This window comes from Engystomops pustulosus, chromosome 7, assembly GCF_040894005.1.
Source record: "Engystomops pustulosus chromosome 7, aEngPut4.maternal, whole genome shotgun sequence".
In the NCBI taxonomy this organism is placed as follows: Eukaryota; Metazoa; Chordata; class Amphibia; order Anura; family Leptodactylidae; genus Engystomops; species Engystomops pustulosus.
The window spans coordinates 129,234,969-129,249,445 of record NC_092417.1 but is presented as its reverse complement, the minus strand read 5'-3'; the positions used below and the strand labels follow the sequence as shown (position 1 = coordinate 129,249,445).

The 14,477-nt window shown below is 42.5% G+C and overlaps 1 protein-coding gene across 5 annotated transcripts in view; it reads left to right on the top strand.

Moving 5' to 3' along the window:
• Positions 1-14,477, top strand: part of LOC140070832 (capping protein, Arp2/3 and myosin-I linker protein 3-like) — an 813,581-nt gene that overhangs the window by 647,738 nt on the left and 151,366 nt on the right. For all 5 annotated transcript variants that reach the window (XR_011848999.1, XR_011848997.1, XR_011848998.1 and 2 more), the window contains exon 21: positions 4,904-5,076. Coding sequence is in view for 2 of the 5 variants with exons in the window: in XM_072117787.1 (XP_071973888.1) it covers positions 4,904-5,076 (173 nt within the window). In the remaining 3 variants the exon portion in view is untranslated. The remainder of the gene's footprint in view (positions 1-4,903; positions 5,077-14,477) is intronic.

Below are 14,477 nucleotides of genomic sequence, written 5' to 3'. Positions count from 1 at the left end.
TGGGGGCTCAGTTTAGGGATCATATCATATTCAACCCCATATTCAACCCATACCCATAGAATATAGGGGTGAATATTCTATCGCCCCTTTCATCCACAAAATCGGTATACATTTATTCTAGGCATCATTAAATTTTCTATTGACAAAACCTCAAAATCTCAAATCCTTTCTAGGTCAAGAGGTCACTGTGCACCGGGGGAACAGGGAAAGATAGGCACAATGCAATTATTGAACGAGGGGCTGTATATAGATGTATTACTGGTGGGAAACAGTATATAGATTTATTATTGGGGGAGGCTGTAGATAGATGCATTACTGGGGGGAGGATGTATACAAACTCCAAGGAAGGAAGCAGCACTCCAAGATAAATAGTGAATGTTTATTCCACCAGTGGTGAGTGCTACGTTTCGGCTGACTCTATGCAGCCATTCTCAAGCATAGGGAAACAGTGATACAGGGCGGGTTTAAATCCCCCGCAGGATGTGACATCATGATTACAAAAACAGGTGGTTACAACATAGAAAGTGGAAAGTGGTGTTGTGTTAAGGCTGCCGGTGTGTATAGGCTGAAACAAATACTAGTTTTATTGCACAATTAATTCTAAGCACACCAACAAGATGTCACACCTCAAAACATTAAAAACATTTAAAAAGTGTACAAATACACATGAACATGTGGATCAAGACAAATAACAGAGATCCACATACGGCCACAGGTCAATCAGTATGCGGACACTAGTCCCCCAAATATAAGGTCAATACATAATGAAATGTGCATGCCAAACAACCCTATAGCGATACTCATACACTCTTACAGAGGTCCTCAGCAAAGGAGGGCATCCTAGGAAGTTGATGTAAAAACAGAGCAGGGTCAAGCAGCTATAATAGAAGCATATAGAAAAGCGTAACAAGAGGGACGATACGGTCCGGGACCTGTGGCCAGAGGCACCCCACGCGTTACGTCGCAGTCATACGACTTTCTCAGGGGTAAGTGCCTCTTTGCCTGTGGAGCCTACCTTTAAACCCCGGGCAATCACCCACATCCAATCCCCAGCACCTCCGGTAAGATCACACCTGTAGCAGGAAGGTGTGGAGCGTCTAAGTCCATGATGATGCGAGTTCTCGCGAGAGTAAACAAAGCTCGCGCATGCGCAATGCGATCACCAAATTCACGCATGTGCAATTGACAATAAGTCAAATACAGAGAGGCAGAGAGATAATACGCATGCGCAGTAAGGTGATGCCGGCCGGAAGATATGTAAAATACTGATGGATAAGCTGGAAAGGTAAGTAGTACGCTTAGCGCAATTGCAGATAAACAACTATGTCTAATGATCCTTTGTGCCAATAAAATAACAAAAGGATGTATAAGATTACACTCGTGCTGACAAAAACAAAAACGTGGGGTTCAGTGCTGAAGTGCTTCTATATCATATTTGGCCTCTCCTAAATTTGATACACGAGAGGACCTAATCCTGTTCTATAAGTGAAAACATAAAAAAAAATATTTTTTTTGTTGTAAAAAATCTATAATCTATATTTTTTGTTGTAAAAAAATCTACAAATAGATGTATCAGTTCAAAGAATAAAGACGGAACTACCGCTTCTGAGAATTGCAGCAATGTGAACTAGGTTATAGAACATCAATTAACTCTCAGTAGCTATGCATGGTGCTCTGCTATTCCAGGGAGCAGCAACAAAGCTTAAAGAGGACCTTTCACCACCTCGCACATATGGAGATTATTCTGTAGGGGCTGCTTCATAGATTCACGGGCACTTTGAATTTCCCTTCTAGCCCCCACGGTTGCAGAGTTATTAGTCCCGAGATGTGACCATTATAATCTGTGTTTGGTCAGAGAGGAGGAGCTGGGGCAGGAGCTGGGGGCATAAATGTGATGCAAATGCTGCATGAGCGTAAACGTGATACAAATGCTGCAGTAGCCTAAACGTGACGCAAACGCTGCATAAGCGTACACATGACACAAACGTGTAAAAGTAAACGTAATTCAAACGCCACATAAGAGTAAATGTGACACAAATGGCGAGTAAGTGTAAACGTGATGCAAGTGCAGCGTAAGTGTAAACTTGATGCAAATGCAGAATAAGTGTAGGCGTGCCGCAAACGCCACGTAAGTATAACCGTGATACAAACGGCGTGTAACCATCTCGCAAGGGCTGTGTAACTGCAACCATGCTGCAAGTGCTGCGTAAGCATAATCGTGACACAAACGCCACGGAAGCAAAATCGTGACGCAAATGCTGCGTAAATGTAATTGTGAAGCAAACGCCGCGTAAGCGTCTCCATGACGCAAACGCCACATAAGTGCAAACGCCGCATAAGCGCAAACGTGACGCCAGCGGCGTGTAAGCGTAAATGTGACGCAAACACCTCATAAATGTGATGCAAACAGCGCGTAAAAGTGACGCAAACGCTGTGTAAGCATATCCATGACGCAAACGCCACATAAGCGCAAACGTGACACAAACGCCGCATAAGCGCAAAAGTGCCGCGAGCGGCGTGTAAGCGTAAATGTGACACAAACGCCTCGTAAACGTGATGAAAATGACGCGTAAACGTGATGAAAACGGCGCGTAAACGTAATGCAAATGCTGCTTAAGCGTAAACGTGACGCAAATGCTGTGTAAGCATATCCATGACGCAAACACCACATAAGCGCTAACGTGATGCAAGCGCTATATAAGCGCAAATGTGACGTAAGTGGTGTGTAAATGTGACGCAAACGCCTCGTAAACGTGATGCAAACGGCGCGTAAACGTGATGCAAATGCTGCGTAAGCGTGACGCAAACGCTGCGTAAGCGTATCCATGACGCAAACACCACATAAGCGCAAATTTGATGCAAACGCCGCATAAGCGCAAATGTGACGCAAACGCCTCGTAAACCTGATGCAAATGTCGCGTAAATGTGATGCAAATGCTGCGCAAGCGTTAACGTGACGCAAACGCTGTGTAAGTGTAAATGTTACACAAACGTGTGTAAAAGTAAACGTAATTCAAACGGCATGTAAAAGTAACTGTGTCGCAAACGCCGCATAAGCGTAACCATGGCGCAAACGCAGTGTAAGCACGACACAAACGCCGTGTAAATGCAACCGCAAGCAAAACTGACAAAACATTGGGGCAGATTTACTTACCTGGTCCATTCGGGGTCCAGCGGCGCTTTCTGTGTGGAGGATTCGGGTCTTCCGGCGATTCACTAAGGCAGTTCCTCCGACGTCCACCAGATGTCGCTGCTGCGCTGAAGTTCATCAGAGTTTACTGGACTTCACCAAGCCGGGCCGAATGCAGGTAAGCGCGTTCTGCGACCCTTTTTTTTTTTAATGTGGTGGTTTCTCCGAATCCGTCGGGTTTTTGTTCGGCCACGCCCCCCGATTTCTGTTGTGTGCACGCCGGCGCCGATGCGCCACAATCTGATCGCATGCGCCAAAAACCCTGGGCAATTCAGGGGAAATCGGCGCAAAACGGAAAAATTTGTGTAACCCGACGGTAAATGACCCCCATTGTGATTATGTTAACACAATGTCAAGAGAATATTAGCAGAATGTGTGTGAACACAGCCATTAGATGAACATAGAAAAAACTCACAGATAAATATTCATAATAGTTTTTCTGACTTTACCTGCCATTGATTGGACAGTATGAGAGAAGATTAGCATAACACACACCCCCAGCTCCAGCCTCAGCTCCTCAACTCTCTGACCAAACACTGATTACAATGGTCAAAACCTCGGAATGATATCTCCGCAACCGCAGGGGCTAGAAGGAAAATTCAAAGTGCCCCTGAATCTGTGTATCCGCCCCTACAGGATGGTATTATAATCTCTACATGTTTGAGGTGGTGAAAGGTCCTCTTTAAGTGATGCATATAGTAGTAAGAATAGTGTTGCACACCCAGTAGCGAGTTCCTAAACGCTTTCTTTATTCAAAACATGTAAAGAGAGTTACAGGGGAGACTATGTGCAATGGTGTATACAAACACAAGTCGTCCAACTTCTAGCCATTTAAAAAAAAAAAAAACTGTTGAACCCTCCCAATTGAGATGCAGCCCATCTCTGCAGTAGGGTTTGTAGATGACAGCAAAGTCTGCCCAGTTTTCTGTGAACCAAAACCCATCCTTCTTAAAACAACTTTTGAGCCACTTGTTTACCTCCCTAATCTCTTACTTTCTGGTGTGATATGTGGTACTAGCAGTATTTCAGAGAAAACTACCTTTTCATTGCTCTTAGATTATAGCCTCTAAAATAATTTTTAAGGACCCTCCCACCTACCTATTACTATGTAATTACAGAATGCTGTAAGCTCCCTTTAGACTTCAGAGGGTGGAAAAAGCCAGCATTACCGTAGCATTTTTCTCCTTAGCTCCACATAATCTCCCAGAACAAATACTGATTCTTGCCCGGAACCACAGCCCAGTCCAACAACCGGACACCAACACAAACGTAACTTGAGCCATGCTAGAGACCGAGCATGCGCACAGCATGTTGTACTTCGTCCTGCCATTATGCTCCACTGCCCAGCCACCTATGGGTATTTTAATGTATTGTAAGTGTTGCACATTGTTATGAAAGAAGTTGCTCTCTGTCAAAGCATACACTCCTGCAAAAGCTGTGATGTCCAAAAAAAATCAGTCAAGAAATGATTACAATACTGTCATTCTTTAATGACAGACATGCTACATTTTAATGCCAGAACCAGATGCTTTGTCAAGCAATTTTAATGGTATTAAATATACTTGTGTTTATGGTAGTCTTTAATTATACTTTTATCTTCATTACATATTTTTACTTTATACTTCATTCCTTTTATCATGTATTACATATTGTATTTTGTTTCTTAAATATTTCTTATTTTATTTTGATATTTTGGTATTTTATTTTCTTCAGACAATAAAATCTTTGTCTCTGGCTGATTCAAGATTAAAATCAAGAACTAATGTTGTCCTGAATGCTCTGATAAACAGCAACAACCTTATCAAGTTAGATATAAGTGGAAATTCAATGGGGGATCCTGGAGCAAAACTACTGGCAAAATCCTTACATATAAATAAAAAACTCAGGTGAGTGATTAATTTATTTAAAGGAAACCTACCACTTGGGATAGGGCTTATAAGCTGGACATGCCGTGCACCAGCTCAGGGTGAGCTGGTACCGCCGCTTATCTCCGTTATGTTTTTAAACAGTTTAAAGTGTTTTAACAGTTTATTAAAGTTTATATCCTTACTGGCTTTCCCGCACCGGGGTCCGCTCTCAGCGCACCATGCGCACAACCGTGCGTGCATCTGAATAGGAAGTGGTAGCGAACATGGTGCACCGAGCGCGGACCCCGGTGCGGGAAAGCTAGTAAGGATATAAACATTAATATAATTAATTCAGGAGCCGGTGCCAGAAGCATGACGTAATAGTACTGCATTTTGCAGGAACGCACCTCCCGCGATGCAGTACTATTACATCAAATGTCGGGAAGGGGTTAACTGCTTGTTAGGACTGTGATTCTGTGGACCCTCTGGACCACCGTGGGAGATGGTACTAGCCGACACCTGGGACCAGAGTCTAAGTGGCACCTGTTCTTCACCAGAGCCCGCCGCAAAGCGGGATAGTCTTGCTGCGGCAGGGTACCACCAGGTCGTTCCACGGGTGCAACTAAGTCCACGGTGGCTGCCAAGGTAGTAATGTAGGATACAGCCTGTATCCGGGGTGACAGCGGGAGAACAGCACAGGAAGGCAAATTAGGACTCATGTCAGGAATCACAGGAGCTGGCATACAGATCAGGAACACAGCAATGGACTGGCACACATATCATGAACACAGGAACGAACTGGCACATTTTTCCATTTTATATATACTCCATATTCCTTTCATTTTATACATACAGCCCATATTAATTTATAGATAACCCCTCATTTTATTTACAGCCCCTCCTTCACTACTTTCAATATACACACATATTTACATATATAAATATATATATACACACACACACATATATATATATATATATATATAAAATTCAAGAAAAAATAGCAGCACAGTCACTTTGAGAAGATTGAACTATGGGTGCTATCCTGCACTCTCCCCATGCAGAGTCCACGAAATATAAGAATGAAAAAACGGCAGCACTCCATATAGTGAAAAGAAATGTGGTTTTTATTCCACCTCGTGCGACGTTTCGGCTGTTTCCCAGCCTTTGTCAAGCCAATTGTGTCATGTTATACAGAGATATTTATAGTCACATAGTGATGACATCATAGTATTAGTAAACAAACATAAGTGATCAGTATATACATATAATACAGTGCATATTCTGTTGTGATCCAATGTATAGGTACAGCATATAAATTCACCTTAGTGCAGCGGTATTGCTCATAACCGATCATATAATCATTACATAAAAATTACAGATAATATCAGGAAAGTGCTCTAATGGTTCACCTGTATGGGTACCTCCTCCTGGTGTAGTTTAACACATGGACGCTATTCGCGTCTATAAGGCGCTACTGCGCATGTCTGTGAAAAGTCAAGGAGAGCAGATGCTGTAATGCGCATGTCGCGCATGCGCACAAGCATAACGGCATATGGAGACGCCATCTTGGAAAAGGGTATGTGCCAACACAGCCAATAGTTCTCATAAAACATAGGAAAAGCCTGACTGGCATAGGATAAACAGATCACTGCTTGTTCTCCTAATGGCTATCTTTGTAGCGAACTAAAGATGAGTGTGACAATAACATTAGATCGCAGCAAACCGAATCGTGGGTCATAATTAGGTATGTTCTGTATGGCAACGGTACCGTAGTCATAGTACCAGGCTAGTAACTTGCTAACCACAGAGTGTGGGCTACCTAGACATGTCAAAAAAAGACTATAGAGAATACCACCAAAGTATGTGGGTTACAAGCCTCAGGCACTACCCATGGATGGGCAGAACCCAAGTTCGTATGGAGTATATGCAGGTCCTAAGTGGAAATGTATCCATCCCCTACCAAGGGCACTGCGAGTGACTCCCCCACTAGTGGAGAAACTGAAAAATCCCTAGCGGTTACACAAGTACCTATATATAATCAGAACTGTAGTGCTGCTATAAGTGAGTATTATCACTAGAAGAAAAAGATCTGTGCGGCATCGAAGAATATGTATGTCTCCAAGGAAAATACTGCATCTCCATTGTACTTAACACAAAAAATATGGTTTATTGGACTAAATATCATACACAAATAGTCAAACGACAAAAGAAATATTGAGATTCCAGGAGGGGTCCTCAAGAGGTGTCCAATGCAAGGTGATTAAGTGATATGGTGACATGATGTGATCTAAAAGAAAATAGGAAAAACATAATTAATATCTTATGGTAAAAGACACCATAACCAACACAGAGAATCATAGTCACAAGAAATGCGAGTTGCACATTGTTAGGAGTCACTATTCAAAAGATACCACTCGTTTTGAAGTCAACGTTGAGACCTCCTGGTTTCAATGTATTTAATTTATAAATCCATTCCAGTTCTCTTTTTTTCAATAATTTGGTCCTGTCACCCCCTCTCCTTAGTGGTGGAATTCTGTCGATAAGGCGAAATTTGAGTTGGCCCTCTCTATGGTTATGTTCCTGAAAATGTTTGGGCACTGGGAGGTCTTTTCTACCAGCCCTGATAGTATACCGGTGCTGGTTCATGCGCGTTTTGAAATCGAGAGTTGTCTCTCCAATGTACCATAGCTTGCAGGGGCATTCCAGCATATAGATTACGTGATCTGAATCACATGTCAAGTAATGTTTGATTTCATACGTGATCTCTGTAGAGGGATGTGTGAAATTACCTCCTTTCATCATCATAGTGCAGTTAACGCACTTTCTGCATGGAAAACTTCCTTTTTTTGGGGGTGCAAGGTAAGTCTGTCTTAGTGTTTTTTTGGAGCCCACATCGGCTTTCACTAGCTTATCCCTAAGACTCGGTGTCCGCCGATAAGAAAAAAGGGGTGGGACGCTAAACTCAGGTATATTGGGGAATGCATCTGACAGGATGTGCCAATTTTTGGATATAATTTTTCCAATTTCGTTGCTAATGCCCGTATATGTAGAGACAAAGGGTATGCGCTTCAAGTTGGCACTCTTCGTTTTAGGTTCTAGAAGATCATTTCTAATTAGGTTTAAGGCCCTTTCTTTATGTTCTTTAATCAGGGGTGAGGGATACCCTCGTGCCCTAAATTTAGTACTAAGGATGTCAAAATTTTTCTCCAGATCAGGTTCTCTAGAGACAATCCGGCGAACTCTGAGAAATTGGCTGTAGGGTAGTGCCCTTACCATTCTTCTAGGGTGGCTGCTCTTAAAATGTAGCAGATTGTTTTTGTCAGTAGGTTTCACAAACAAATCCGTGTGGATCATACCATTGTTCAGTAGCACTTGTACATCCAAAAATTGTATAGCCACCTGAGACCACACCAGAGTAAACTGAACATTACAGTCAACATTATTGAGGTAATTTTGGAATAAAAGCAAATCATCAGATGTACCCTTCCAAATGAGGAAGATGTCGTCTATGTATCTCCACCACCTCACGACCTTGTTGAAGTGGTGGGATACATAGACCGACATCTCCTCAAAATCACTCATGTAGATATTGGCATATATTCGGGGGCTACATTCGCCCCCATCGCCGTACCTCTCAGCTGTACAAAAAATGCATCCTGAAATAAAAAGTAATTGCATGTAAGCACCAGTTCAAGTAATTCCATGATTAGTGAAACTACCACATCTGAGAAATCTGTTGCCATTAGTTTTCTCCTTACTGCTGCCAGACCTTTGTCATGACTGATAGATGTATATAAACTGACAACGTCAAATGATGCCAAGATTACATTACCCATGGAGTGTAGATCCGGATCTTCAAGTTTTTACAAGACCTTATGCATGACGGCGACCTCACAATAAAACCTGCCGATAAGGGCGGTGCGGTCGTCGTCATGGACACACAAATGTATCTCAAAGAGGTGGAACGACAACTGTCGGATAACTCGGTGTACAAATTGGTGAATTGTGATCCTAAATTTGAATTTAGTCGTAAAATTAAAAAGGTTCTGGATAGAGCTAGAGAGACTAACCTAATTGATAAGGCATTGTATGATTATTTACAAGTTGAACATCCGGTCACACCGGTTTTATATCTATTGCCAAAATTTCACAAATGTCTTATAAACCCTCCGGGTAGACCGATAGTGGCTGGTATGGGATCTATACTTAACACCATTGCTATTTTTTTAGACAAGTTCTTGAGACCCTTTGCGGTGAATACCCCATCTTATATTAGAGATACAGCTGACTTTTTGAAAAAACTTGAAGATCCGGATCTACACTCCATGGGTAATGTAATCTTGGCATCATTTGACGTTGTCAGTTTATATACATCTATCAGTCATGACAAAGGTCTGGCAGCAGTAAGGAGAAAACTAATGGCAACAGATTTCTCAGATGTGGTAGTTTCACTAATCATGGAATTACTTGAACTGGTGCTTACATGCAATTACTTTTTATTTCAGGATGCATTTTTTGTACAGCTGAGAGGTACGGCGATGGGGGCGAATGTAGCCCCCACATATGCCAATATCTACATGAGTGATTTTGAGGAGATGTCGGTCTATGTATCCCACCACTTCAACAAGGTCGTGAGGTGGTGGCGATACATAGACGACATCTTCCTCATTTGGAAGGGTACATCTGATGATTTGCTTTTATTCCAAAATTACCTCAATAATGTTGACTGTAATGTTCAGTTTACTCTGGTGTGGTCTCAGGTGGCTATACAATTTTTGGATGTACAAGTGCTACTGAACAATGGTATGATCCACACGGATTTGTTTGTGAAACCTACTGACAAAAACAATCTGCTACATTTTAAGAGCAGCCACCCTAGAAGAATGGTAAGGGCACTACCCTACAGCCAATTTCTCAGAGTTCGCCGGATTGTCTCTAGAGAACCTGATCTGGAGAAAAATTTTGACATCCTTAGTACTAAATTTAGGGCACGAGGGTATCCCTCACCCCTGATTAAAGAACATAAAGAAAGGGCCTTAAACCTCATTAGAAATGATCTTCTAGAACCTAAAACGAAGAGTGCCAACTTGAAGCGCATACCCTTTGTCTCTACCTATACGGGCATTAGCAACGAAATTGGAAAAATTATATCCAAAAATTGGCACATCCTGTCAGATGCATTCCCCAATATACCTGAGTTTAGCGTCCCACCCCTTTTTTCTTATCGGCGGACACCGAGTCTTAGGGATAAGCTAGTGAAAGCCGATGTGGGCTCCAAAAAAACACTAAGACAGACTTACCTTGCACCCCCAAAAAAAGGAAGTTTTCCATGCAGAAAGTGCGTTAACTGCACTATGATGATGAAAGGAGGTAATTTCACACATCCCTCTACAGAGATCACGTATGAAATCAAACATTACTTGACATGTGATTCAGATCACGTAATCTATATGCTGGAATGCCCCTGCAAGCTATGGTACATTGGAGAGACAACTCTCGATTTCAAAACGCGCATGAACCAGCACCGGTATACTATCAGGGCTGGTAGAAAAGACCTCCCAGTGCCCAAACATTTTCAGGAACATAACCATAGAGAGGGCCAACTCAAATTTCGCCTTATCGACAGAATTCCACCACTAAGGAGAGGGGGTGACAGGACCAAATTATTGAAAAAAAGAGAACTGGAATGGATTTATAAATTAAATACATTGAAACCAGGAGGTCTCAACGTTGACTTCAAAACGAGTGGTATCTTTTGAATAGTGACTCCTAACAATGTGCAACTCGCATTTCTTGTGACTATGATTCTCTGTGTTGGTTATGGTGTCTTTTACCATAAGATATTAATTATGTTTTTCCTATTTTCTTTTAGATCACATCATGTCACCATATCACTTAATCACCTTGCATTGGACACCTCTTGAGGACCCCTCCTGGAATCTCAATATTTCTTTTGTCGTTTGACTATTTGTGTATGATATTTAGTCCAATAAACCATATTTTTTGTGTTAAGTACAATGGAGATGCAGTATTTTCCTTGGAGACATACATATTCTTCGATGCCGCACAGATCTTTTTCTTCTAGTGATAATACTCACTTATAGCAGCACTACAGTTCTGATTATATATAGGTACTTGTGTAACCGCTAGGGATTTTTCAGTTTCTCCACTAGTGGGGGAGTCACTCGCAGTGCCCTTGGTAGGGGATGGATACATTTCCACTTAGGACCTGCATATACTCCATACGAACTTGGGTTCTGCCCATCCATGGGTAGTGCCTGAGGCTTGTAACCCACATACTTTGGTGGTATTCTCTATAGTCTTTTTTTGACATGTCTAGGTAGCCCACACTCTGTGGTTAGCAAGTTACTAGCCTGGTACTATGACTACGGTACCGTTGCCATACAGAACATACCTAATTATGACCCACGATTCGGTTTGCTGCGATCTAATGGTATTGTCACACTCATCTTTAGTTCGCTACAAAGATAGCCATTAGGAGAACAAGCAGTGATCTGTTTATCCTATGCCAGTCAGGCTTTTCCTATGTTTTATGAGAACTATTGGCTGTGTTGGCACATACCCTTTTCCAAGATGGCGTCTCCATATGCCGTTATGCTTGTGCGCATGCGCGACATGCGCATTACAGCATCTGCTCTCCTTGACTTTTCACAGACATGCGCAGTAGCGCCTTATAGACGCGAATAGCGTCCATGTGTTAAACTACACCAGGAGGAGGTACCCATACAGGTGAACCATTAGAGCACTTTCCTGATATTATCTGTAATTTTTATGTAATGATTATATGATCGGTTATGAGCAATACCGCTGCACTAAGGTGAATTTATATGCTGTACCTATACATTGGATCACAACAGAATATGCACTGTATTATATGTATATACTGATCACTTATGTTTGTTTACTAATACTATGATGTCATCACTATGTGACTATAAATATCTCTGTATAACATGACACAATTGGCTTGACAAAGGCTGGGAAACAGCCGAAACGTCGCACGAGGTGGAATAAAAACCACATTTCTTTTCACTATATGGAGTGCTGCCGTTTTTTCATTCTTATATTTCGTGGACTCTGCATGGGGAGAGTGCAGGATAGCACCCATAGTTCAATCTTCTCAAAGTGACTGTGCTGCTATTTTTTCTTGAATTTATATATATATATATATATATATATATATATATATATATATATATATATATATATATGTGTGTGTGTGTATATGTACATATATATACTAGCTGTTGCCCCGGATAGTAAATAACTGCTCTGAGCTGTAACAAAATAGAATGGGTTTAAAAAATATTTTAGATGTATCTATCTGACTGTCTCTGTCACTGACACTGTCTGTCTCTGGCAGTCTCGTACAGTGACTACTCTTTCAGTGACTGTGTCTCAGGCACTCTCATTCCAGTGGCTGTCTACCTCGGGCACTCTCATTCCAATGACTGTGTCTCGGGCACTCTCATTTCACTCACTGTCTGTCTCAGGCACTCTCATTCCGGTGACTGTCTGTGTCTCTGAAACTCTCATTTCAATGACGGCCTGTGTCTCCGACTGTCACTTTGTCTATGGAGAGATTTATCAGAAGTGTCTGAGAGTAGAACGACTCTAGTTTCCCATGGCAACCAATCAGAGCTCAAGTTTCATTTTTGCACAGCTGTTTATAAAATTACAGCTGATCTCTGATTGGTTTCCATGGGCAACTGTAACAGTTTTACCTCAGACACTTCTGATAAATCTCCCATTGCCTCATTACCTGTAGCAGCCAATCACAGCTCAGAGCTCATAGTAATGACCTGTGGCAGAGCAGCAACCAATCACGGCTCAGCTTCCAAATGCCTCAGCAGCAGCAGATAATGGCTTCTGTATATGGTGAGTAATAAGTGGATTTTGGAAAGCGTGTGGTCAAAATTTCGGATCAAAACGTGAGTCACAGGCAACAACTGTGCCAAATTTGGTGATTGTAAAGCGATGGTGCAGATTCCTTAAGCGGACATTCAATAAATGGGATTTCTTGCCTTATAAATTGGGTTGGAACTAGAGATGGGCGAATCGATCACGAATCCGAAGTTAATGGTGATTTGTGGAAACAAAGTTTTTTTTTCCCCCTTGATTAGCAAAATAGGTGCGAGCACAACGTGTAACATGGGGGAGAGAACTCTGGGAAGAAGAATGGAACACCCTCGATCACATGTGCAGGCACAATCAGTGACCGGCAGGCTTATGTGATGTCACAGCCCTATAAAAACAGGCAGCCATTTTCAATCTCCTCATTTCACACTGCATGTGCTGTCTATAGCGTATATCTGCTTGTGCTCAGTAGCCGCTGGAGTGAGTCCAGGGTGTCAGTTCTCGTGACTCTGTATACCCCACATTTCAAGTGTTTTGTGTTGATAAAGTAGATATCAAGAAATCTGTGTCAAATCCACATAGTAGCTGTAGTGACTTTTTCTCAAAGTCCCAGGTGTCAGTTCTGTGGTTCTGTATACCCCACATTTCAAGTGTTTCTTGTTGATAAAGTAGATCTCAAGAAATCTGTGCCAAATCAATATAGTGGGGTGGGGCAGACAGAGAGACTGCTTTCTGCAGTAGGCGGGAAAGGTTATGTTGCACTGCAAGTAATCTGGCTGTGCATACTGAGACCGTTGAGGAGAATAGCAGTGAGCATGTCGCGACTGTGGCCGTGAGTCAGCAGAGTGGCGGCAGTGCAAGGACGGGAACGAAACGGCAACGGGATGCAAAACCTGCTTTGCAGGTCCAAGTAAGCAGTGGCACAGGGGCTCAGCGAGGCAGCAGGGTTAGTAGTAGTCACTCAGTTGTGTTGTAGTAGTAGTCATGCAGAGTGTTAAGGTAAAATCACTTTCTTGGCGGTGTGGCAGTTTTTTGTTAAGACACCAGAGGAGCCGAGCGTGTGTATATGTAGAATCTGCGGGCAGAAAGTGTAGCGTGGCCAGGGAGCTAACGTTGGCACCACGGCCCTGCGTCAATACATACAGCGTCACCATCCAATGGCCTGGGAGAAATGTGTCTCAGATATGACAGCAAAAGCAGCAGCACCTAATGGCACACATGCCGTTTCAGCCAGTCAAGGATCTAGCACCTCTGCCGATGGGAGTTGTTTGTCTATGACATCATCTTCTGGTCCAGATGCTTCTGTTTCTCTTTACGCATGGCGGCAGCAGTCATTGCACAAGGCGATTACAAAGATACAATTGTATGGGTCCAGCCATCCTTAGGTGAAAAAGCTGGCCATGCTCCTGTCTAAGTTGCTGGTACTGCAGTCCCTCCCTTCCCAATTTGTGGACTCTGCACCCTTCAGAGAACTAATGGCTTGTGCCGAACTGTGGTGGAGAGTTCCAAGCCAAAATTTATTTTCCAAAATGACAGTACAAGCCCTTCACAAATATGTA